Below are 26,983 nucleotides of genomic sequence, written 5' to 3' on the forward strand. Positions count from 1 at the left end.
ATAAAACATACCAATCCACGTGGTAGCATATTATACAGTTAAAAAGAATGAAGCAGATCTTTATGTTCTGGTATGGAAGAGTCTGTAAAGGCATAATAGAGTAAGTATAGTATGCTATCATCTGGATTTAAAGATACATACCTGGGGCGCCTGGGTGGCTCAGATGGTTGGGCGTCTGCCTTCGGCTCAGGTCATGGTCCCGGGGTCCTGGGATCGAGTCCCGCGTCGGGCTCCTGGCTCGGCGGGGAGCCTGCTTCTCTCTCTGACCCTCTCCCCTCTCATGCTGTTTCTCTCTCACTCGCTCTCTAAAAAATGGATGGAATCTTTAAAAAAAAAAATAAATAAAGATACATACCTGTATCTGCAACAGGGTCACCTCCTGGGAGGAGAACTAGGTGACTGGGAGACAGGAAGTAGAAGAAAGACTTAGTTTTCCCTTGTATAACCTTTGTAGCATGTGCATTTTATACTACAGTCTTATATTACTTATTTTAAAAATAAAGTACTAGTGAATAGTTTTTTAAAGAATGAGCAGGGGCACATGGGTGGCTCAGTCAGTTGAGTATCTGACTCTTGGTCTCAATCTCAGGGTCCTGAGTTCAGACCCTATGTAAAAAAAATATAAATAAATAAAAGAATGAGCTCCATGACCTTTACTTGACATAATGCTCTCCCTGGTGACTTCCATCTTTCCAACTGTTACTTCTTCAAGATGGATATTGATTCCCAAATTCTTTTCTGGACAACTCCAACCCCAGTACTCTCTTATCTGATCTCCTTTGTTAGAAATGATTGTGTGCAGTAAACCTGTCACACACTAATTTGCTATGCTGCTGCTACTTCTTTTATTTTTATTTTTTAAAGATTTATTTTAGAGAGAGTGAGCGCACGAGCAGGAGGGGCAGAGAGATAGGGAGAGAGAGAATCTCAAGCCGACTCCGTGGAGTGCAGAGCGCGACATGGGGCTCGATCCCATGACCCTGAGATCATGACCTGAGCCAGAGTTGGATGCTCAACCAACTATACCACGCAGGCACCCCTGCTGCTGCTTCTTTTAAAGAGTATCAACCATCTTGTATTAAACTGTCCATTTTGTATTTTCATTGTGTTTTAGTAAGCCTTTTAGGGGTTGCATGGGGGTCTTGCAAAATGAGGAGTGGCCAGTGGAGAATATGTAGGCAAGTAAAAGGGAGGAAGTACATGAGAAAGAGTTAGAGGCTCCCTCCTAGCCTATAGTCTTTCACATGCACTTACCAAGCAGAGATTCATGTGAACCAGTGACCCCTTTTTATAAAATCCGAAAAGCCCCTGGAAATGTGAAGGCTTCACATTTTACATTGAATTAGCCCAATTATCATGACATCACTTTGCTAAAAGCACTTGCACTCAAGGGATGAGAGGTGGGGAGACAGAAGCAAACATTTTGAAGCGAGACTCAAAAAATTTTAGAGCCAAAAGGGCTTGAAGATCAACTAGTCCAAACCCTTACTTCATAGGTCCAAGACAAGACATTGGAGGAATTCAGGCTCAAACCCAAGTCTCTTCTTAAAACCAGTTGAACTACACCATCCAGCCTGTTGGAGCAGAGGTCTCGCCTGGATGAAAGATGGAGAGCAAGAAAGACAGGAGAGCACTGTGTCTGAAGAAGAGAAAAGAAAGCAGCAGGCGAAAAAGGGGGTGGTTGTTAAGTTTTGTCTCCTCCGCAATTGTGTCCAGGGCTCCGTGGCCGTCTTTGTCAATAAAAGTCTATATTAGCAGAAGCCAAGTTAAGATAATCAGAACTAGTTTGAAACGCTGCAAACCTCAACTTCCCCTTACCCAGCCCAGTCTCTTGACTTCCAGAAACCAACGAACTTCACCTTAAAGCTCTTTAACGACCTTTTCACATCCCCCTTTTCCACACCTGGAGAAGGAAGTCAGAAGAAGAGGACGCAATACAAACAGGAGCGGTTTCCCTATTTCTAGGGAATTTTCAGCAGATTTCCCAGTATCTACTGTACCGGGAAAGTGAGAACCATTTAGGGTAGGGTAGCCGTGGAGATATTGCTGGCCTCAGTCTTGTTTCCTTCCTTCTCTTTGCTATTGAAATCTTTTGCTTTGATTTCAGTAAGACACCCCACTTTTGCTGACGCCGGATTCTGCAGCCTCCTCTCTCTCGTCTCCATGCAGGGGGCGGGAACACGTTTTGAAACGAGCAGAGCGGGTGAGCACAAGAACCGGCGAGGTTCAATGGGGAATCAGTCCCATCCACCGTCTCCAGGTTTCGGAGCCCGCCTGGCCCGGACTACAAGTCCCAGGAGACGCCGCAGAGGGACGGCGCGTTCCAGTGATCCTTCCCTCACTCTCCCGGAGAGTGGAGACAAAGGTTCCGTTGGCAGCGCACTGCGGGTTGGTTTATTTTCAACGGCGGTGACGGAGGTTGGAAGCCCGGCCGACTGCAGGCGGGGGCGTCAGGAGGCGGAATCCTCCTCCCCGAAGCACTGGGGTGGGGAGGGGGGCGGGGAGGAGGGAAGCGGGGCCACGGCCCGGGGACCGAGCCGCCCGGACAGAGCAGGCTGAGGAGATGGAGGGCGACGGGGTGCCGTGGGGGAGCGAGCCCGTCTCGGGTCCCGGCCCGGGCGGCGGCGGAATGATCCGCGAGCTGTGCCGGGGCTTCGGCCGCTACCGCCGCTACCTGGGCCGGCTGCGGCAGAACCTGCGCGAAACCCAGAAGTTCTTCCGCGACATCAAGTGCTCCCACAGCCACAGTTGTCCCTCCTCCCCCACGGGCGGCGGCGGGGCCGAGCGCGGCCCTGCCGGCGACGTCGCCGAGCCCGGGCTGCAGGCGGGTAAGGAGGGCAGCGGCGGCGGAGACGCGGCTGGAGGGGCCAGCTGGAGGGCGGACCGCACCCCTGTCCCTGCAAAACAAGCCGGGAAGGGGCGGAAAGTGGGAGAAGGGCGGCGTGGCGGGGCCGCGGGGGCTGGGCGGGTCGGACCGGCGAGGCCGTGGGCGGGCATCCCTCGGGGCGGGGGCGGGCGAGGGGCGCCCAGGGCCGCCCGAACTCCGGGAGCGGGCTCCGGGGCCCCGGGCCAGCGGGCCGTGCGCAGGGGCCGGGGTCCCCCGAGGAGCGGGGAGGGTGGCTATGAGTGGGGAGTGGGCCGCTGTAGTCGGAGACCCGCTTAGGGATGGAGGAGTGGACAGGCAGAGGAAGAGCAGCAGGCAGGGGGCCTCTGGAGCCCGAGGAGGCCGGGGAACTGGAGTGCATTGTGTGTGTTGTGCGCGCGTGTGTGATTTTGTGCAATGTTTTTGCACCAGTCGCGAGGCAACTCTGTGAAGAAGCAGGAATGTATTCTAAATGGGGCTGGGGTCGCTGAAGCAAATATCTGTCTGATAGGTGCCAGGGAGTTGCCTGGAAGGTTGCTCGTGCTTATGGTGAGGAAGTTAGAGAGGAAGGGATCGGGTTTTTTGGTGGTGGGGGTGGTGGGGTGGGGGTGGTGCTGGTGCTGGTGCTGGTGCTGAGACTTCTTGCCCTGATTCTCCCTGGGATGTGCTAGAGTCCCTAAAGCACTTAAAATCGTGCAGGGGCTTTAATCTTTCCTAATTTCTCGCTTCATTTTCAAATGCTCTTGGTGGGGAACCGGAGGGTTTGTTAAGTACTGCGTCTAATTAGGAAATAGATTGGAAGGGAGAAGGGACTGGCGTCCCATGTGGACAAGTACCCGGGGGCCAACATAGCAAATAAGTCAGTGGGTTTAATTTAGTGATTCTCAAACTTAAGTTTAACTAAAAATCTATCTCATGCTCTACCCCACATATAGAGTAGGTCTCATGGGTGGATCCTGAGAATCTAAACATGAAATGCCCCAGGGGATTCTGTTGGAAGTGGTCTACAAACAGAGTTTGGGAAGCACAAATTAGTTGCTCATAGCACATTTGAATAGGAGGCTCAGGACAGAATGAATTGTTGAACTCTTCAGAGTTTGTGTGTTGGGTCCTGCATTTCCAGAGTTGCATGTTTGATATCCTAAATTTGTCTGAGACTCCAGAAATGGTGACCAAAGTAAGATAGTAAGATTCTGATAAGATCTTAAATGATACTATTCCATTTAGTTGGCCTGGGTGTAATAAACATGGGAGGAAAGGCATGATAGCTTTTTTGGAGTTGTGGTTTTGACTTGTGCCCAGAGATTTGCTGTTCTGAAAATGGACCTACCTACAGAGGCTGTCGGAGAACTGGCAAGAAGGACTAATGTTTTCAGAGATGATCCTCAGAATGTGTACTTTCACCCTCTCCCCCCAGCAGTGCTTTCTAGCAGCTTCCCTGCTCACAAGTTTTTCTTATAGCTTACCTCAAAGAGTTCTCTATTGCTGTTACTTTATAACAACTATTTATTTTAGAATCACTACTGAAAAAAAAAATCACAGAGATGGAGCTTTTCAAGGCACTTTGACATGCTCTTGTTTTTATTCTTTAAAAGCCAAGTTAAGAAAGACAAATGTACCCTTTGTATTTTGCCTCATTGGCTTTTCTAGTTGACTGCATCATGAACTAATCTTTGCGTATTGTATTTAACTAATTCTCTTCACCCTCTGGAGTTTGTCCATCTGAAATAAAAACCAGGGTAGGGTGCAGATGACTGGACTGCGAACAATTTGATTTTGTTCCATAAAATGCTTCCATTCCTTTCAGTATGGAGAGTTTTGTCCTTAGAGGTGAAAATGAGTTGATATCAGGGAAGATTAGTGAGGTGGCACTTACTATTTATATTTTGGGAATGCCATTTTTCCAGCTGTTTAGGTAACTGTGTTAGAAAGTAGAAACCACTCCTTAAAAGACAACTAGCTCTTGTTTTCTCCTTTTACAGGCTATCTGTGCAAGGTCAAGTTCACTCAGAGACTGTCTCAACTTTCTTTTGTGAATGTTGGTTTCTGAATAGGAACTCGGAATATTAAGAGAAGGAACACTCGGGCACCTGGGTGGCTCAGTTGGTTAAGCGACTGCCTTCGGCTCAGGTCATGATCCTGGAGTCCCTGGATCGAGTCCCGCATCGGGCTCCCTGCTCAGCAGGGAGTCTGCTTCTCCCTCTGACCCTCCCCCCCTCGTGTGCTCTCTCTCATTCTCTCTCTCTCAAATAAATAAATAAATAAAATCTTAAAAAAAAAAAAAAAGAGAAGGAACACTCAAAAAAATTTTTTTATTCCCTTTATCTACTTCATCCAACCCCTACCCACCTCCCCTCTGGCAACCACAAGTTCTGTTTTGTTTGTCCCTTTTTTTTTCTTTGCCCATTTCTTTTGTTTCTTCAGTTCCACATATGAATGAAAGGAACAGTCAATTCCTAACCTAACAAACCTCTAGAAGTTTTGTGTTTTTTTTTTTTTTAAGATTTTATTTATTCATTCGAGAGAGAGAGAGAGAGAGAGAGCTCGCACAAGTGGGGGGAGCGTTTGAGGGACAAGCAGACTTCCCACTGAGCAAGGAGCCTGCCATGGGACGCCATGGGACGCCATGGGACTCGATCCCAGACTGGGATCATGACCTGAGCCGAAGGCAGACGCTTAACTGACTGAGCCACCCAGGCGCCCCCTCTAGAAGGTTTTAATCATTTCAGAGTGGAAGTGTGCTTCTAGGTTGGATGTAGTATAGTATTTGAGCAACTGAAGATCATCGATTAACCCCAGATTTTTATTATATCACTTTTAACCACAAAGGAGATAGTAAGGACCCCAGAATAGTGCTTTCTTCTTAATTTTGACAGTTTTGTATTCATTGGAGTCAGTTTAGAGAGTATATAACATACATGATGTTTTAGGAGCTAAAAAAGTACCTGTGCCTGGCCCGTACAAAGTAAACTGAGTTACAAGTGAAATTTCTTTAATTCCATTCCTCCTCTGCTGCCCAAATCATTGACCTTCTTTTCACCAAACTCCAGGGGATGAGTTTATTTTCCAGCTTCAGAAGTAATGAGAAAAAGACTTTGAAAACTTCTTTGAAAAAAGTCAGAATGGAGTGTTACAAAGTAGCAGAGGGAAAAGTATTTTTCTTGTTTTGTGATCCAACAGAGTTCTTAGCTGTTGTAACATATCCTGAACGTTTGAAGACATTAGAATGAGTTGGAATGCTCTCCTCAGTGCTCTCCTCTGTGCTGCCTTCCTTCAATCCTGTTTCCACTCCTTACTATCTGGATAACCTTGGGCACATCACAACTGTGCTGAGCCAGTTTCCTCATCTGGAACCGGGGATTCCAACAGTAGTGCTTGCCCTTAGGGTTGTTGGGAGTTAATATATGGTAATGTGTATGTTTAGAATAGTGCCTGTTACCGTGCTGTGTAGGTATTATAGGTAGGTCATATTATTCCATAGTTATTCAGTAAACATTTGAGTATCTGGTATAGGGGACAAAGAGTCAAATAAAGACCTTGGCCTTTGCCTTAGGCTAGTGGGAATCAGTCTTTCCCTTCTGTACTTTTCTCCTAAGAAAGAAAAAAGAATTATAATTATCATCATTGCAGTGCACCTATTATTTGTTTCTGTTGGAGGAGGGATGAAAAGGACTAGGAAGACCTGAAGTCAGTCCTCTAGAAAGGGACAGTCTGACTTCAACCATATACGTAGGCAGCACCTAAAGCAGAAAAATGGCAGAGAGCTAAGGTATGGCTAGATTATAGGCATTTTATGGGAGTTACAATTCTTAGGTTTTTATAGCTTTTTGCCTTTGGTTGGCAAACAGCTTAGTTTCTCCAACATTCTTTGCCTTCTTTTTTTCACACCTAGTATAAACTGGTTGCCAGAATTTAAAAGAAGAGGAAAAGCACTAGTGCACTTATTTGAAATAGACATTTTTCTTGGACTCCTTAGACGGAAATCGGTATAGGTAATTAAGTGGCAGAGTGACATCTGGGGAAGAGACAGAAAATTGGGGAGAAAGGAGGTTGTTTACAGCCTGGTTTCATGGGGCTGCCTTCTTACCCAGCTGCGCGGTGGGAAGTCGGGTTGTGGGGTGAAACAGCCAGAGACTGGGACAGGTGTGCTTTCTAGAGAGTAGTTTGCCCTGATCTGTTTTGGCTCTTCGGTATAACCTCTGCAGGGATGGTGCTGTAATTGTGGTTCTTACCTATGACTTTTATTACCCCAGGCATATCGAAAACTTTTGCCTTCTCTCTCAATTTTCTTCCTGTATGGAAGCAGTGATGGTGGTTGAAAAGCAAGCACAAGCATTGGAATCAGACCTGGGTTTCCTGTTGTAGTTCAGCCTCTCCTTCACTGTGTGACTTGGGCAAGTTGCTCAACCTCGTTGAGTCTTGGCTTCTTCCTATGTGAAATGGTAGTGGTATGAAATGCTGTATATCGTATGATTCCATCTGTGTGAAATGCCCAGAATAGACGAATTCATAAAGATAGTAGGTATGTTAGTGATTGCCAGCGAATGAGGAGAGAGGAAAATGCGGAGTGACTGCTAATGGATGTGGGATTTCTTTTGGGAGAGTGAAAATGTTCCGGAACTAGATTGTGGTGATGGGTGCACAGCTTTGTGAATATGCTAAAAAAGACTGAATTATACACTTTAAAAGGGTGAATTGTATCTAAATACATACATACATAAGATGGGAATGGTAATGTCTGTCTCCCAAAGTTGTTGTGACATTTAGAGATGATCTACTTTAAAGCACTTAGCGCAGGCGTATAGTTAGTGCTAAATAGATGTGGCTGTTTGAGTGTGTGTACGTATGTAGTTTGGTGAGCACTAGATTAGGAGGTTGGAGCATGGTGGGTTGGGGGAAGAATAAGAGGAGCAGAAAGATGGAATGTGGGACAGAACAGTTTTGAGCTGGAGCCAGATTCAGCCCCATGTCTCTAAACTCCCCAGTCCAATTCTGTTTCTGTGATTCCTTCCTTGTTTTCTGACCTGGCCATGAGAATATCAAATGCACCCTGGCAATGGAGAGATTTTGTTACAGATGAGTCATAGCCCAGCTATGGAGCCATAATTGACTCCAGCGGGAGACTTTATCTGATTGAATGGAGTATATGACACTACCTACTCTAGCCTCATATTCGTTTCTAGTCCCCGACATTTAGGGCACCCGGCCCCTCTTTGCTGATTTTGCTACCTCCCATACCCTGGGAGGAGCCTGGGAGGAAGCCCCCACCTTCCCATCCCCAAACACAATGGCTCTTTGCACCTTTACTTTTACAGACTCTCCCTTCCTGGGATAATCTGTTTCCCATGGCACAGGGCAGCCCACTATGAAAAGGCTTGGATAATTTTGCCTGCCTTTAAAAGAAAAGACGTAATTACCTTTAAGATTTGCCGTGTGTGTAGTTTAGTCTGAAATGTCATCACTGGTTTCAATACGTTTAGTTCTTCAGCCTTGGAAGTGGTTTTTAAGGAAAGCACGATTTAAACAAAAATCCATTCTGGTTTGTAAATTTTGTTTTGCTCTGTCTGCTTTCCCAGCACCTCCTTTTATTTCTCTATGCTTCTCTTCTCCATCTCACTTCCTGCATTAAATGTACTTCTCAAAAACAGTCTTTTGAAAATAAAACCTCAAGAAATACGTTGTTGAAGTAAAGGGAAATATGAATTTCACCTTGTACCTTTTGCTCAATTCCTGTAGGTTCTGGACATACAGAACATGCTTTTGTATATATGTTGTTTTGTTTGTATGATTGCTATGGATGTATTTGTTTTATCCCGCTTACTAGACTGTGAACCCTTAAGGGTAAAGGCTGTGTTTTATTCATCTTTGTATCCCCTGCAATGCCAGCCATAGTGCTTTATACATAGTAGGCAAATAAAATACCCGTTAGGGGCGCCTGGGTGGCTCATTCGTTAAGCGTCTGCCTTCGGCTGAGGTCATGATCCCAGGGTCCTGGGATCGAGCCCCACATCGGGCTCCCACTCCCCCTGCTTGTGTTCCCTCTCTCGCTGTGTCTCTGTCAAATAAATAAAATCTTTAAAAAATATATAAATACCTGTTAAATTATTTCCATGGCTGGTAGATACTGGAATGATGTTTTTTTCCACTTCAGAAGGACATTTCCTCCCCCATAAAAGATAGGGATTTTTGTAAATTTGCCCACATTTTACTAGCTGGACCCCTAAAAAAGAACAATGATGCATTTGAGAGATGACTGATTAGGCTGGGTTGCATTCTGTGCTGATACCCAATGATTTTCATGCCCCAAAGAATGAGTTGCATGCAATCCCAGTATGGCGGAGCATCACCGTGGTAAAGGAAATAAATCCTTAATATTCATTCACTCAACAAATCTTTATTAATGCCTGATTCAGTAGTGGGCACAGGATACACAATGGTGAACCACTGTCCCACTAGCTGATATTATTACAAGTTGATGTTATGGAAAGAAGGATTAGTGTTTCGTCATGTTCCCTCTAGAGGATTGTCTACAAATTGGTTATCTCCTTAACCCTTACCTGTCTTTGAGGGCATGGGAAAAGTCATATGGGAAGTTGTAAGATTAAATGACATTAAATGACATTGACAGAAAGAGGAGTTGAGATGCTTTACTAACTTTCTGACAGAGTTCAGGAAAATTAGGCCCAGTCTGTCTTTGATGGAGTGATTGTGTTTGTCTTGTTTGTATGGCTCAAAAGCAGAATGCATTCACAAAAATTGTTGTTAGAGTGGCTTTCATCTTCCTATCTTCTCTCAGAGCTTACTCAGAGGGAAGCCAGCATGAAGAATATGAGGTGTGTGGGTGCATGTGGTTTTCTCCCTAACAGTATTAAGACCTAAGGTGGGTTTGCTCCTTACTTCTTGTAGGAAAATAGTTCACCTCTAGGGATGAAGGGTTCTGCTTCTTACACAGTGCAGGGAGTCTGGTGGTGGTATTCATAGCGAGGGTATAGAGAGTGAGTCCACGTGGAAGATGCAGTCTTTATTTCTTGACTCTCAAAGGTTGGTCTGGAGTCCCCTGTAGGATTTCCAGTCTAAGTCTAGGCCACCCCATGCTTGAAGATGGATTCAATTCTTTGCCAAATGAGGATCCTGGAATCTGACACCTTAACGAAGAACAGATGTAGCTGTGGTGGAGATAGGTGCCCCTTGCTCAGAGCTGTCAGCCAGCCTCTCTGAGAAAGTCCCCTTAGATAAGATACTCTTCCAAAGTCCAAACCAAAACTCTCTGAAGCAAAGTTGGCCAGAGCATGGGGACTCCTTGTGTCGCCTGCGGCCCCTGGTTGAAGTGCCCATCACATGCAGTGCTTTCTGTCTTCTTTAGCAGGCAGTGTGAATGGTTTGGACTACTCCCCAGCCTTGGGCCATGCGGCTGTGGGAGCTTTTTGACCACAGCTCTCTTTGGAGTTGGGCTTTGTAATGTGCTTCCGTTCCCTGGGGTGGTGTTCTCTGGGCAGGAAGATGGGAAGTAGGACTTGAGGATTGTTTTGCTTTTCACTTGTCTAATGAATAATGCCTCAAAACTATCCCGAAGAATGATGATAGGTTATGTACTCATAAAAGCCTTTGATTAAAAAAAAAGAACACACACAAAACTCACACTTAAAAAAAAAATGCTTTTATCCCTTGTCTTTATTCAGATGTTAAAAAAAAAAGTCCAACTTTAGCTTCATCAGATTAAGAACTTTAGTGCCTGATTTATGCTGGACATATTTTATAGCTTAGTGGTTTTTACCCTTTCCAGTTGGTGTAATGGGGAGAAAATTACATTTCCCAGGATTTTTTTTTTTTAATCAAGCCAGACTTTCCAGAGCAAAGACTAAGGCCCTGTCATAAATGCAGCTAGATTCAAGACTAATTTGAATAAAAGCTCACTATTTAATTAGAGGGACAGTGTCTCAGCCCATATGGAGTGTATTTTTTAAGAATATTGTGTACAACATACTATATATAGCCTTAACTTTTTAAAGATTTATTTATTTATTTGAGAGAGAAAGAGAATCCTAAGCAGACTCCCTGTTGAGTGCAGAGCCGGAATGGGGCTCAATCCCCCTCTGAGATCATGATCTGAGCAGAAACCGAGTCGAAGGTTTAACTGATTGAGCCACCCAGACGCCCCCCCATTTTTAAAAAGATTTATTTATTTATTTTAGAGAGAGAGAGCGCAAGAAAGAGCCGGGGGGAGGGACAGAGGGAGAGGGAGAGAATCTCCCTGCTGAGCGTGAAGCCCTATGGGGGGGCTCGATCCCACACTGCTGAGATCATGACCTGAGCCGAAACCAAGAGCCAGACACTTACCCACTGAATCACCCAGGTGCCCCTAGCCTTAACTTTTAATATTATGGAGATATGTAGGTGCAAGGGGCAATGTAGGGGGAAAATAGCCAGTAGGAGAAAAGGCGTTCTTACTCTTCTGGCGGACAAGACCCCACTGGGGGAGCCTGTTTCAGTTTTTCCTGAGTGAGTGAGTGGCCTGCTCTGCAACCTCTTATTCCATGGAGAGAAATGGAGGAGTTCTGCTGCCCCAACTTGGAAACGTACTTTGTAACCGTGGGATACAAGTAGTTACATGGTATGAAGAGGTGGAGAGGTGTTCCCTACTGCTAAGTAATCAGAAGGGACTTCTGCAAGCGATGCAAAGTCATGCAGCTTCTGGTGGCTTCTCGTTCAATGCACTGGGTGGTTACAGGTAATTTTTAGCAGCTCCTGTCCCGGAGCATGTTTGTGTGTGCCGTTTAGCCTTGAGGATTTGGATTCTAAGCCTGCTCCTGAACTGTCTACTTAGATGAGTGCCTTGAACTCTGCAGACTCTGAGCCGCCCACGGTACACTACTATCACAGGAAGGTGGAGGAGAGAGGAGGTGATATGCTGGGCAAAAGGAGGGACAGTGAGGAAACAGTTCCTATTTCAGTTCTGTTGTGACTGTATTCGATGTGTTTTTTACCTGTTGGGTTTTTTGTCAAGTAAAATTCTCTCTCCATCTCTTTTCCTGTGAGATCCAGAACTGGATACACTTTGCTGGGTATCCTTCTGGCTCATTAAAAAAAAAAAAAAAAAAAATTACTTTGAAATAATTTCAAATTTACATAAATGTTGCCAGAACAGTATAAAGAACTTCTCTACCCACCTCCCGCAGATTCCCCAGTTGTTAACATTTTATTGCTTTTGCACTTGCTGGTGTTCGTGGGCGTGCTCTAAATCTCTCTCTCTCTGCCTCTATTATATCGACTGTTTCTCTGAACCTTTTGAAAGCAGACTGTTGATAGGTGGTCATCTCTCCTCTAAACACTCCAGTGAGCCATCGTCCCCAGCAAGGACGTGCTTCTACATACCAGTGCGCAACTCCCCAAGTCAGGGCATGAACAGTGACACGGTGCCACCGTCCAGTGCATGGACCCCCCTCACATTTTGCCAACTGTCCCAAGAATGGCTCTTTTTCTTTCTGATCCACGATCCTGCCCAGCAACACGTGTTGCGTTAGCTGTCATGTGTCTGCGGACTCCCTGAATGTGTAACAGGTCCTCGGCCTCTCCTTGGCATTTAGATCTTGGACAGGTTTAAAGGGTAGGCTTTATATTCCATAGGATGACCCTCAACCTGGATCTGCCTGTTGTTTTCTCACGACTAGACTCGGTCCTGAGCTTTTAGCAAGACGAGGCACGGAAATGATGGAATGTGCATCACATCAGGGGTACTTGATGCCAATCACCCCCATCCCTGGAGATGTTAAGCTTTATCACTGGTTGTGTTGCCGTCGTCTAGGTCTCTCCACTTTAAAGTCACCATTTTTTCCCTTTGCAGTTGATTAGTCTTTAGTGGGAGGTGTTCTAAGATTTTGCTGAGAATCCTGTTCCTGAAAACACCTCCCTCCGCTAGACCTCAGCACCCATTCACAACTCCCACCTGGCTCAGTGGGATTTTCGTATCTATCATCCTTCTGTATTTCTTAGTTGGTATTCCATGGTAAGGAAGAGTTTTCCTTTTCCTTTTTTTGCTTAGCAGTTTATTCAGTTTTTTCAATGGATTATAATCCCTTATTATTATTTAAGAACATTTTTATGCCTCATTGTCCCTGATTTGGTCAGTGACACCCCCCCCCCTTGAGCTGGTTCCTCTGTCCTTTTGACCCATTCCCATCATGGAGTCATTCTTAATGGTTATTCAGTGTAAGAGGCTCCCAAGGGACAGAAGCTAAGCCATCTCTGGAGCTCGGGATTGGGTTCCTCGGGGAGCCGCTTCCATCTCTGCATCCCATAAGCTACAGCTGCCCACTGCCTTTCTGTTCCCTCCGCAGCGCCACCAGCCTCAGCAGCAGTTTTGCCTGGAAGGGAGCTTGTCAGCAGGCTGCTGAGTTTGGGCTCTGCATTTCAGGGCTCCCATGGTGTAGAAGCTTCCAGGGCCGGCCATCTCCCTCTTCCAGGTGCCAGTACAGTCGTCTTCTTAAAAAAATCATAGAGACCTTAACATGACCTCCAGGTAGGATAAGTTACTGACGTTTCTGCCAGCTCGACTTTTCAGCTTTTGACAAGAGCTTTGGCTACTTGAGAGCATTTCAATCTCTAATCTCCAAAACCATTCCGTTCCACCACAGTGTACTTGTCCTACTTGGTCCTAAGGATTCTGAAAACCAGACTACCTGGGCATATGTTTTCCTTAAATTCTCCCGGGCTCCTAATGTCTCCCCTGTAATTCAGAAGCCTTTAAATTGAGCTGATGGTCAGAGCTTGTTTGAGAATGATAAATAAATGTTTCATGGAAGAATTCTTTCTCTCAGCTCCTGGGATTTTGTACCTCAGTAGAAAAATTTTCTACGGTAGTAGAAAAACCGTATGACATTCATTTCTCAACTTAGGAGTTTGTCTTTTTCTCTACTCTTGGCACATGTAGTTCATAAGAAAAATGTCTCACTGCTTATTTGTGGAAATGCATATTTGTGTCACTGATTACTTGAGCGAATTATTAAATCCTCCCATAAAATCCTGTGCATGTCACTCACTTTCAGAGAGGACTACAAGTTCACTGTTAAAAGCGAGGTAAACAAACTGGACCCAGTAGTGGGAAGTCCTCGGGTGCCAGGAACAGGCTTGCAGTAGTAACTATCAGGACCTGAATTGACTATGAAGCCCCACCAACTGTGTGAGTTTTAATAGTATGAGAACGCCACGGTAGAGTCCTGTTCACCTCCGTTCACCTACTCCATATCGTGCCTTCCCTACCTTGGCCATGCCCTGGACTTCACTCACCTCTCCAGTGTGTATTAGTGATGGAAATGGAAAACAGGCAAGGAGTGTGCATTGACATAGATCCATTGCCATTACTCCAGAAACAATTTAAATAAAGTATCCTAATGGGTCACTAGAGACATAAAAGGTCATTAGCATTTCTTCCCTCCAATTCTTCCTTTTTGTAATAGTCTTTTTTTTTTTTTAAAGATTTTGTTTATTTATTTGAGAGAGAGCACATGAGAGGGGGGAGGGTCGGGAGGGTCAGAGGGAGAAGCAGACTCCCTGCCGAGCAGGGAGCTCGATGCGGGACTCGATCCAGGGACTCCAGGATCATGACCTGAGCCGAAGGCAGTCGCTTAACCAACTGAGCCACCCAGGCGCCCTTTTTTGTAATAGTCTTAACCTCAAATGCAAAGGATAATACAAGCTGATAAGAGGAGCATGAAAAATTTCTCTGAAAATTTATTTTTGTTTTTTTTTTAAAGATTTATTTATTATTTTAGAGTGTGCATGTGAGGGTGGGGGGAGGGGCAGGGGAGAGGGAGAATCTCAGGCAGACCCTGTGCTGAGCATGGAGCCCAACATGGGGCTTGATCCCACAATCCTGAGATCATGATCTGAGCCAAAATCAAGAGTTGGATGCTCAACTGATTGAGCCACCCAGGCCCCCCCACCCCCCGAAACCTTTTCTTTTAGAAAGGGACTCTAGAGATCTTGGGCAGAATAACAACTCTCTTTAAAAATGTGCACCAGCTAGTGGTACTAATGTGTTTTTTTCCCCCAGGCTTTATTTATTCCTCATGATTTTGAGAGAGTTTTTGACAGAGTTTTCATAGAGACTCTGTCAGTCTGCTTTAAATTGGGTTCCTGGGGTATGGAGCCCACCTGAGGATTCTTTCCCCCTCCCTCTGCTTGAGCTCTCTCAAATAAATAAATAAATCTTAAAAAAAAATAATAAATTGGGGTCCTGCAATCACCAAATTGTTTTTGGCTCCAAATTGGGAAAAATGTGGTAGTGGGTGCAGGGGAGGAAAAATTTCTCTTCTGTCCTTCTGGAGTCTCCAGCCGGGCCTAAGAATTAAACTGATGTAAGCGGGTACACAAGAGAAAAGCATACACATTTTATTACGTTTTACATGTACATGGAGTCGCCACGAGAGATGAAGACCCACAGAAGCAGAGCTGAACATTTATATACTGAATTGGACAAAGAGAAGTAAGTTATGAAAATGTGACAAGATAGAGGGGCTAGGGCAGTTCCTGATGGAAAAGCGACTAGGAAGATAAGGGTTAGTGTAACAAGGCTTATTTGTACTGATTTTTCTTGGCCTCGACTCCAGGTCTCTGGTGGTAAGAATGTTGCTTTACTTCTGGTATAGGGAGTTCATCATTCAGATGGGGGTTTTATCTCCTGCTTTCAGGAAGAAAAAGGGGAGGAGGTCAGAATGCCCTTCTTATGGTGCTGTGTGTCAAGTCCCTTGAGCTCAAAATACCCTTTCGGATGACACATTCTGCGGCTCTTCACTGGCCCTATTTACCACCAGGTATTGAGCTGGCCTCCTGAGACCTAGGTCTAGCTCCTGCACTGTCCTGTGTTCCATCTCTTATCTGCTTCGATAAATGGAGAAACATGGGCTCTGTTTTGTTTTGTTTCTCAGGCTGCTGGTTCCTCATCTGTAAATGGGGATAATAATAGTCCTTGTCTGATAGAATTGTGAGCATTAAATGAGATGAGGCAAATAAAGAGATGTACTTAGAAAGAGCTTAGTAAATGTAACTGTGGGGAGGAAAATAACTTTTTCCTTTGCCCTTCTAGGTTCTTGGCCAAGACACTCCTGTGATAAAAAGACACATTAACGGGAGAAAAACAAACAAGTTTAATAATGTGTATACCTCCTATATGCGTGTTTTTCCTCCAGGAAGAACTCTCCAAAAGGGTCCATGCCACCACCTTAAACATCATCTCCAGCTAGAGACAAAGTTGTTGGGGATGGGGAGTCAGTTATGGGAGGTTACCAGGAGGAGCACTGTGAACAAAGGTAAATGTTATGCATTAAGATAAGGGTTTCTAGAGATTTAGACTCATCTTTCCCTTCCTGGTACAGAGAGGGAGACACCCTTGCAAATGGAGATTTCCCTTGTACCTCTGTAAGTGTCAGTGTTTCTTATAAAAGGGTAACTTGTGCTCAGTTTGTAGAGCTTCACCTGTGTCTGCTGTTATTTAAAAATAACTAGCTTAAAATAGCATGCCAAAGAGGCTTATTTTGGGGTGGTATATTTTGCTCCTCTTTGTGATGGAAAACAAATAAACAAAATGGGTTGCTACTGTAGATGCTTTTCTCCTCCCCCTTCTAGTTGGAAACCTTTGTTTAGAACTAAGTAACCCTAATCAAGATGATCTGTATTTAAGAAGCATCCAGAAAAATAAATAAATAAGAGCCTTGGCTTGCACTTAAGACAATTTGAGTTGCATTTTCCTGCAGCTAGTGTTGGCAGGGTTATTGTGCTCCAGCTGAGAAGCCCTGCTGGTCCCTTCTGGCAGCCCCAGATGCAGATGCTGTTATATTAATTACAAAAGAAAACCTGATTAACTCGGAAGGCCTTAAATTGTCAGCGAGGCAGCTGCTCACGCTCTGAAGCAGGTCTTCTTTCTCCCTCCTACTGTCAGGCCACAGTTTGGAATCTCTTCTTTAGAGAGCTGCTGAGACTGCACTCTCTAGGTCCTTGGAGCCCCTGGCTAGTTCAGTCAGCTTTTTGATCTGCTGTTATAGTAGGCCAGGGAGAGCTTGCATGATTAAATTCACAGATAATTTAACATAAAAACAACCAGCCCAACCACTCATCCGCCTCAACTGTTCGTCTTGCACCAGTTAAAACCTGATGGCGTCCTGGAATTTTAGAACTGGAAAGATGTTAACGATGATGTCATGCACTTCCCTGAGTTCACAGATGAGAAATCCAAGGCTGAGGAAACTCAAGTGAATTGCCAAAGTCACAGAGCTAGTGAGCAGTGGAGCCTGGGATTCACAATCTGCCCTCCTCCCTCTGCTTTTCCTCTTGCTTGCTGCACTCTTCCCTCCCTGGACCCTTTGCACTGGAGAGGTGGGGAGGGAACGGATCTAGTGTTGACTTTGTTTCTGTCCCGTCCGTGCCCTTGTTCAAATCTGGCAGGCCCACGTCGGAGATCAGTGGAAAAGCTCAAGATTAGTGGCAGAAGTGAAGGACTTGAATAGTGACATATTGAAAAACAGATGGCGACACTCATATTGAAGATTTTATGCAGTCCACTAGTTGCCCGGAGAATCCCGGCAGGACAGTGCGTGGAAACAAAACACAGCCCCCTCTCCCATTGCACTGGTCTATGGTGGTTTGTGCCTAGCTGGTTTATTTGTAGTGGCTGTTTTTGTCACTACAGAGATGGAGGGGAGGGTGATCGTTTGGGTCAGATGATTAATGGGGTGTGTCTGTTGTGGTTTTGGCAGAGGCGGCATGTTTTACTGGCTCTCCTATAGTTGACACTTTGTCTCAGAGGTTTTGTGATCTCGCCCCCTGGTCCTGAAAAATGATGAGTTGGTTTTAGTTCTCTGTTACCCACTTTCCACGCTCATTTAGGTTTCTTTTTTTATCATGTGTCAACTTTTGTGGTAGGAGTTATGGAGGCCGTCAGCATGGGCTTACACCTGGAGCCTATCTGAGCATCTGAGCAGCACGGGGAAAAGAGGAAGGGATGGAAAGTATGGCTGAGAGTGATTCCAACTGGTGAATCTATCCTTCTCACAGCTCAGGCTGACACCATTGTAGTTCATTTCTGCGCGGTGAAGGGGGAGGTCCTCTTCTGTTGTCCACATCCACCCTCTGCGTTGAGATGAAGGTTTTTAGGAATGACGGTTGCCCCTGGACTTTCCTGAGTACTGGTGGAGCGACTTACAGCTTTCGGTAGATAATTCTCCACAGTAAATGGATTCTTACACAGAGCAAACAAGCGCATAACTTGAGTCCTTGCTAATTGTCAGTCACTGGGTTAGGTGTTGAGGATACAGAGAGAAATCTGATGGTCCTTCTTGCTTTCGATCATTATAAACAGATAACCAGAATAGACTGTGGTAAGTGTTGTTGAGTTGGGAACGAGATACAAAGGGACTCGGGACTAGCCCGATGCTACTTGCTCAGTGCACATACAAGCAATTGGCTACGTCCCCTTCCTTTTATTTATTTTAAAGATTTTATTTTGAAGTAATCTCTACACTCAATGTGGGGTTTGAACTCACAACCCCAAGATCAAGAGCTGCCTGCTGTACCGACTGAGCCAGCCAGGCACCCCTGTCCCCTTGCTTTTAGATCGTGGGTCAAAGATTGGACCAGTGGTCTGGTGTGTTACGCTTGGGCTTGGTAAACCTTGCACACAGTTAGGCACTCTGTTACCACTCCTTGCTTTTTCAGAGGAACCCATCTCTTTCCCAGGAGAGTCGATTTCCTTGTCTTGGTGTCCTGATGTACACACGCAGGCCAGGTGTTGGGCTTACAGACAAACACGGAAGGAAGGGCTTAATGATATGCACGGAGGGGTTTGGGCGAAAGCAAAACCTTCTTGAAACCTTTTGGTGGTGCCGTTTGTGGAAGGGAAGGGGGTTTGAGGATTTGTAACAGGATAGATAGAAGCTGAAGCAGAAGAGCCTCTTTTTTTTTTTTTTTTTAAGATTTTATTTATTTATTTGAGACAGAGAGAATGAGAGACAGAGAGCATGAGAGGGAGGAGGGCCAGAGGGAGAAGCAGACTCCCTGCCGAGCAGGGAGCCCGATGCGGGACTGGATCCCGGGACTCCAGGATCATGACCTGAGCCGAAGGCAGCCACTTAACCAACTGAGCCACCCAGGCGCCCGCAGAAGAGCCTCTTAAATCAGACCTCCCTTACACGGACGAAATAAACAGCTTACGAATGGCTTAACAGCTCACACACGGTGAAGTAACTAAATCTAAAGTGAATACTTTTCAGGGGCGCCTGGGTGGCTCAGTTGTTAAGCGTCTGCCTTTGGCTCAGGTCATGATCAGGGTTCTGGGATGGAGCCCCGCATCGGGCTCCCTGCTCGGCGGGAAGCCTGCTTCTCCCTCTCCCACTCCCCCTGCTTGTGTTCCCTCTCTCTCTGTGTCTCTGTCTGTCAAATAAATAAATAAAATCTTTAAAAAAAAATAAAGTGAATACTTTTCAGCTGGTGCCACACAAAATTTCAATAAAGATGTATTTGGCCCAGAGATCAGCCTTCTTCTAGCCTAAAAACCCGGGTCTGTGCCTTTCTGAACAAACTCAGGGGTTGCCTGAATCATAGACAGGAGCAGGCAGGTCGGGAATGATTGCGTTCAGAATCTGAGAGGTTCAGGTCAATGAATTTCTGGTTCCTTTTCCCAGGCAGAGGTTTCTCCCCCTTTAAGAAGCTTTTTGTTCTCTCTTGAATGATACTTGATGTATTTGTGGAAGCTTGCCATTTACATGAGCATGGTTGTCCTGAGTGGATGTTTCTGAGATAGATCACATTCCTCCTAGATTTACCCGGATTTTCTCCTAACAGGCAGTTCTTCCCTTTGTCTTACTCAATGCCTTGTCCTCCGTAAACTGAAGGAATGTGACTTGATCAGGAGTTACTGATCTTCACCGAGCACCCGAAGTTATATGAGAATGGACGGGGCAGCTGGGATGCTGTCACCAGCTATCAGAGGGACGAACTGGAAAAGATTCTAGAACTAAGGCAAACTTGAATAACATTTTATTTTGATGTATGCATATGTAAAGATTAGCTCTCCCTCACACACACAGAAAAGATTAGTTCACACATTTAGTTATAAAATATGTCACAAATGAGGAAAGTAACAAGCTAAAACTGCAGATGGTAGAGTCATTTAAAAGGGCCTTCTATGTGCAAGTATTAGGTCTTCTGTCATGAAGGTTTTCATTTTGACATCTTCGGGTACAGTTTCTCCTTGGATTCATGTCCTAGTTTGTGTAGTCTTCTCTGGCTCTGCCAATTTAAGGATCTCGAGATTGTGGTGGAGTCCTGGTGCACTCCTTGGGCTGGCCCTGCACTGCATGCAAAAGGAGTGCGGAAGGATCAGGTCCCTGCCACCTTTCTAGGTAGAGACACCTGCTCTGGGGACAAGCCAGGAAGGGGACTCCTGTTCGATCTTTGAAGAGCCTTTTCCGGCTGAGATGTTTTCCTGGTGTCTCGTCCAACCAAGAGCTTCCTAGAAATTGCTTCCCTAGGGCCCTGCCATCCTGACTGGGTCTCTGGGAAAGTCTCTGTCTACCCCTCCTCACTGTCTCTCTATACTCCTTTCTCCTCCACCCTCCCCTTCCCCAACCAGGCCAGCTGAGCTGCATTGCCTTCCCACCTAAGGAAGAGAAGTACCTGCAGCAGGTTGTGGACTGCCTTCCCTGCATCTTGATCCTTGGCCAGGATTGTAATGTCAAGTGCCAGCTGCTGAACCTGCTGTTGGGGGTGCAGGTGCTTCCCACCGCCAGGCTGGGCAATGAGGAGAACTGTAAGCTTCGGCGCCTCCGCTTCACCTATGGGACTCAGACTCGGCTCAGCCTGGCGCTCCCCGGCCAGTACGAACTAGTGCACACGCTGGTTGCTCACCAGGGCAACTGGGAGACCATCCCTGAGGAGGACCTGGAGGTCCAAGAGGACGGTGAGGACGCTGCCCCTGTTTTAGCCGAACTGGAGGTGACGATGCACCACGCTCTCTTACAGGTACCAGTCTCATATTTATACAACAATTGCATACATATATACCAGCTTTTCCTGTATTTGAGCTTTCTCACAGAGCGATTTGGCAACATATAGTCTTGGCTCTGAGCATCAGCTGATAGAGCACATAACCTAGGAAGTTGAAAAACACACAAGGCCCTAGCAGCGCCTATCCCGGAGTCTGCTACCACGTGGCAGGACCCAGAGCAATTCGCTTATCTCCTTGCCCCCTCATCTCCCTTTCTACAATAGAAGGAATGTGCTGCTTGCATCTCGACAGGCTTTTACAGAGTAATTATGATCAGGGCCAGAAATCCTTTTTCATTTCTCAACAGGAAGGCATGGCTAGAATTGTCTCCAGCCATCCCTTTCTAAAAGGAATGATAAGATGATGGATCATTAATGCCCTTACTCGAGTTGAGATTGAGTAAAGAATTTTGTGAGTTTTTCCTTAGACCTAGCCATTATTTACTAAGTGGGACAGATCATGTCTCCTACTTTCTAAAGAACTGGAGAACCGGAGGACAGGTCTGGCTCAGTGTAAAGAGATATGGGGATCCCGTCATCCTGAAGGATATCTTCTTGGCTTCTCTCTTGAAGTAAACTCCTAAGGGAGAGCACAGCTCTTGCGGTGACTTCCAAGAGATCATACCGAATATCTGGTATTCATTTCTCCACTTAGGAAGGACTCAACTCTGGTGCTAGGCTTCCTGTCCTGCTCTATAAGCTGGGACTGGGCTATGTGATTAGACCCAGTGGGGATCAGCAAAGAATGTGACTGTGTCAGGGGTCAAGAGTGGGTAAGATGAAAAGAATGCAGACCTGCTCAGAACAGAGAGTCCCATCACCTTGATTAGCTGTGCTAGGAAGGAAGGGCTAGTTTAGCAGGACTAGGAAGTTTTGTTTCTTCTTATAACCTCTGCACCTACCCCTGTTCTAAAAGGCCTGATCTCCCAGTCAATGAGTGAGTCCTTTGGTTGTGGCCATGGCCTCTGACACTCTAGAAGTAGAAACGGTCATCTCATTTCCTTCCAGAGACTAGATTTATCTTGATAAATGCTAGAGGGGCTATGTACACAAGCCAGCATTTTCTCCGAGCAGAGTTTCATCGGTGGCTTTCCTCTGTTTTTAGACTAAGAGCTCACACTCCTTAGGTCCAGGATGCTGAGAGGGTTCTTGCATAACTCTGACAGCAGCTCTGACAGTAACCCTTGTTTATTAACTGAGGCTGCTTGGTTGACCCGTGAACTTCTTCACAGTTCATAAGTATTTGAGCCACACACAATCTTTCTGTGATATACTGGCCCGATCTGGTTCCTTCAGGTGCCAGGGGTTCAGTGGCTTTCAGACTTTTCTAGAATTTCATTCACTGGGGTTATCTGGCTGGCTTAATTGGTAGAGCATGCTACTCTTGATTATGGGGTTGTGACTTTGAGCCCCACATTGGGTGTAGAGATTACTTAAAAATATTTATATATATGGGGGCACCTGGGTGGCTCAGTCATTAAGTGTCTGCCTTCGGCTCAGGTCCTGGGATTGAGCCCCACATCGGGCTCCCTGCTCACCGGGGAGTCTGCTTCTCCCTCTCCCACTCCCCCTGCTTGTGTTCCCTCTCTTGCTGTCTCTCACTCTCTCTGTCAAATAAATAAATAAAATCTTAAAAAAAAAAAGAACGTCCTGCCCTTTCTTTTTTTTTTTTTAAATATTTTATTTATTTATTTGACACAGAGAGAGAGCACAAGCAGGCAGAGGGAGAGGGAGAAGCAGGCTTCCCGCGGAGCTGGAAGCCCGACGTGGGGCTTGATCCCAGGACCCCAGGACCATGACCTGAGCCGAAAGCAGCCGCTTAACCGACTGAGCCACCCAGGCGCCCCATCCTGCCCTTTCTTTTAAATAAAACATGTGTATATACATATACATATATATATATATATACATATACACATATATATAAAGAATTTCACTGTAAGGAATAACATTTTGTATCAGGACCTAGTACATATATACACATATACATTTTTTTTAAAGATTTTATTTATTTATTTGAGAGAGAGAGAGAGAAAACACAAGCAGAGGGGAGGGGTACAGGGAGAAGCAGACTCCCCGCTGAGCAGAGAGCCTGACGCAGGACTCAATCCCAGGATCCTGGGATCATGACCTGAGCCAAAGACAGATGCCCAACCGACTGAGCCACCCAAGCGTCCCTACACACATAGAAATAACATTTCATGAAACAGTACTTTTACTTTTTGTAAAACACACTATTGTCTTCTCTTTTCTATTTGATTGCATTTTTTAAAACTGATGGTAGCAACCCACTAAATTGATGCTGTGAGCTGCTACACTCTGACCTGCAGCTTAAAAAACACTGTTAAATAGCTGGTCTGACTGCTATTGGTCGGGTGGTGATTCTTCCTGTTCTTGCCTTTTAAAAACAATCTTGGACTGTGAACAGAGCCATGTGCAGGAGAGGCTCGTGACTGGATTGATTTCTCTGGGTCCCTTTCATTTTATTGGCTTTAATTTTTAATGCTCATTTACTTCTGTTGCATGAATTGAGGCAGTTCGAGCAAGTGCCAGGCAGGAAAGTGAGAGCCGTCCCCCGGGTGCACCCTCACTGGGGAGAGCTCGTCTGGCTGCTCCCGACGTGGGCTGAGCACTCCACTGAGGTAACAGGTGAGGGGGCTACTTGGTTGGGAAGTTGAGGTACCAAATCAGCTTTCCCTCTGCACAGCTGAAATACGTACTTTCTTTCTTGAGGAATACTCTCTTGTCCTGAGGAATTCTCTAGCCTCTTGCGTTCTGTTTCATGTGGTTTGTGAGGCTTCCTTAGCCAGTGTTTCTCCGGATCTGCTTTATTCTCCAGTGGTTTTGATGTAGAAATAACAACGGACCCCAGCGGTTCTAGGTTTGGAACCCCTTGATGCCATTCCTCAGAGGTCCTTAGGAGCCCTTGTGGAGCTCAGGCCCTGCTCAGCCACCACAGTCAGGCTCCTGTCCTCATTGCGTTTGTGGCCTTGGTTTCGGGAGCTCACTGCTGGGGGTGCTTCCCAGCTACCTTGAAGATTTGTGTGCTGGTGAAAAAGATCTTTTTGTTTAGCTCCAGTTATATTTAGGACCAGTGAGTTAGTTCCAAACAGCCCTTCCATTTGATTTGCAAAGGGGCTGGTAAAGAAAGGAAAACTTGGCTCAAGGAAACCAAGACTGAATTAGGGGAAATGAGTTGTTCATTTTCAGCTGTCAGATTCTCAAAGCAGTTTCCCCTACCCTCTTATACAATGGTCATTCTTCTAATACAGTGCTTTAAAGTCCTCATAAATTAGCCAGTTTCAGTGTGTTCCAGAATAGGCTGACCCACATGGACCCACAGTGCTTGGTATTCCCAGCTTTTTAGCTCTGGGTCCCCTGAAATTCTCAGTTCATAATTCAACAGCAGAGGAACAACATCAAGTTGTTAGTTTCCGTAACCTCTGTTATTGTTAAAACAGTCATTTTCCCATTGGCAACACATTTCACCATGTCTGTCTCCACGCACATGCCTCCCCTTCTCTATCCTCCCCCTTTGTGTGGCACGCATACCACCACCTCCTCTCACTAGTCCCATGGAACACAGCCGTCTGCTTTGGAGTTGCCTCAGTCTGGGGTGTGTGTGTGTGTGTGTGTGTGTGTGTGTATTTTTCCTGTGAACACCTATGAGAAAAGGAGTAGCAAGGAGCCAAGAGGATTAAACTCTCGCAGTCCGAGGTGGGACTCCTGCAGCCTGGCTGGTGTCTCACTCATGGTGGCGCTGACAGAGCTTTCGGTTCTTCTGCCAGCCTGTTTATCTCCACCCTTTGGACAAACGTACGTGTCACCTGACGGCCAGACTGCCGCATGCGGACAGTCATTGGCTCAGGATGGTGTCTGATGGGGTATCTTTCGGGGAACTGAGGTAGACTATAATGTTTCTAGGAAAGATTTGATGACTTGCAAATAAACTTTATTTTTAACTCTAACCAGTTGGAGTAGTCGGTCTCAGGCAATAGCTAGCGATGGAAATAATCTATTTTTAATGTCATACAGACCTAGGTGTTTTTAATTTCTCAGCAGTTAATACTCTCACAACCCAAAATCATTAAAGGATTTTACTTAAAAATAACAAAAGTTTATGCAAAATTTTAGCCCCCAAATTTACTAAATACTGTTTGTTGCTAGAAAACTAGCTTCTCTCAATTTTTGTCTAGTTTTTGGCATAAATGCCAAAATGATGGTGTTTTATAAAACTAAATCTGTTGTGTGTTGTTCAGCTTTCCTTAGATACCATATCTTATCTTGAATGTCTCTAGATTGAAAGATAACAGTTGATTCGTAACAAAACGGAAAGAAGGCTGGGTGAAGGTCCTGGGGCAAAAAGATAACCGTTGGGGGAGATAGTATATGGAATTGGGTCAAAAATGGCCATTCTAAGGAAAAAGACCCAAAGTTGGGATAACATGTATAAGATGGAGAATGGCACTCTGGAGATAAAATTACAGTAAAGAAACCACGATTTTATGGGGCAAAGAGAAAGGGGAACTCAAGTGTTATGTTAAAAAAGGGTATCAGAAGTCCAGGCAAATGCGAAAATATAAATTCTTTCTAGGCAGCGAGCCTGTACCCTTCATATTTAACATCTCTCTTGCCTCTCCCCTAACACACTAACAGGTGTAGTGGAACGTAAGCATCCTGCATATCTGCATGTGTTGCTCTTGGCCAAGAAACCTGCAAATACCTACTGCAGGTTAATTTACCTATTGAGGATGTGGGTGGTTTAGAGGCAAGTTTTTTTTTTTAATCCCTATGCTCACTAAAATAAAAGTAAAAAGAACAGCTTGAATCTGAGGCTGTTTTCTCAGTTCACCACCAGGGATTCATTTGTGGCCTTCCAAGGATAGCTCTTGGGGAGAAAATCTGGCAAAGATTATAGTCTTAATCTTCCTCTTTTGTCTCTTTTCTAGAGTCCCATCTACCTCTTTTTTTTTTTTTTTTAAGATTTTATTTATTTGTCAGAGAGAGAGGGAGAGAGAGCACAAGCAGGAGAAGAGGGAAAAGCAAGCTTCCCACCGAGCAGGGAGCCCGATGTGGGGCTCGATCCCAGGACCCTGGAATCATGACCAAGCCGAAGACAGACACTCAACTGACTGAGCCACCCAGCCCCCTTTCTTACACCCAGAGGCTTCCCTGTTTTCACTGTGTCAAAGATCTGTGTGTGTTTCACCTGGAGTCGAGGATGGTGGGGATAGGCAATTCAGAGACTCAGGGGTTGAAAGTACTGTCACCAGGCAGAAACTCTGTTATTGGGGCTTTTAAAAATGTTCTCTTTTTGACTTCTTTCATGGTATCTCAACCAGTCCTGCAAGTTTGTTCATGGCAGAGCCTTTCCTTCATAGGATATACTTTTTAACCTGGAACACTAGAATTGTCAGGATCCCTAAAGTTATCTTGTCCATGCTTTATTCATCTTTCAGAACTTGCCCAACATCAGCCCAGACAGTTCCTGACACACCGTGGATGTTCAGTAACTGTTAAAGTGTGCTCTTTGTAGTCAGGCGGACCTGGATTTACATCCTGGCTTTGTCAGTTCACTGACCATGTGACTGGGCTGGTTCCCTCTTGTGCAAGATGGGGGTAGCGATCCATATCTTCTAGGACTGGTGTGAGGCCTCAATGAGAGGGTGTGTGTGAGGACTTAGCACAGTGTCTGGCACAGAGTGAGCCAGTTCCCTCCTCCCTTTGAATGTATTAATCAGCGTCCTTGAGAATTTCCCCCTCTCTCAGTCACCAATCCCTTCCCTGACAACCATGGTGGAACGCCTTCCTTTTGTCAAACGTGTAAGTCCTTCTAGTTCCAACTTACTTATCGTCATTATTCTGCTCCAGTTAGACACAAAGTTCTTCATCATTCATTTTCGAGGTTCTTTTGTAATGGAAGAAGAGAAAGATGTTATTAAAAGCTAAATAAGACAAAAGTTAAAGTTATAAAGTTAAAAGGTAAAGTTTTCCCTTCTGCCTTCTCTCTTCTCCATTCTACTACTTCGTCTCTCTGCTTTGATGAACGTAGTAAGTGGACAAGAGAATAAAGCTTCAGATTCCTGC

At 45.4% G+C, this 26,983-nt stretch overlaps 1 protein-coding gene across 2 annotated transcripts in view; it reads left to right on the forward strand.

The window, feature by feature from the left end:
• Nucleotides 1-2,383: 2,383 nt before the first annotated feature.
• The window catches only part of DSTYK (dual serine/threonine and tyrosine protein kinase), a 49,176-nt gene continuing 24,576 nt past the window's right edge, over nucleotides 2,384-26,983 (forward strand). Inside the window, exons 1-3 of one of the 2 annotated variants that reach the window (XM_064593933.1) lie at nucleotides 2,384-2,828; nucleotides 16,048-16,167; nucleotides 20,484-20,872. In XM_064593933.1, the coding sequence (XP_064450003.1) occupies nucleotides 2,564-2,828; nucleotides 16,048-16,167; nucleotides 20,484-20,872 (774 nt within the window). In that variant the 5' untranslated portion in view covers nucleotides 2,384-2,563. The remainder of the gene's footprint in view (nucleotides 2,829-16,047; nucleotides 16,168-20,483; nucleotides 20,873-26,983) is intronic. The other variant, XM_045876961.2, reaches the window with a different exon arrangement.

This window comes from Mirounga angustirostris, unplaced genomic scaffold (genome assembly GCF_029215605.1).
Source record: "Mirounga angustirostris isolate CCGP_5_RB_7025 unplaced genomic scaffold, mMirAng1.0.hap1 SCAF_6, whole genome shotgun sequence".
Classification (NCBI taxonomy): domain Eukaryota; kingdom Metazoa; phylum Chordata; class Mammalia; order Carnivora; family Phocidae; genus Mirounga; species Mirounga angustirostris.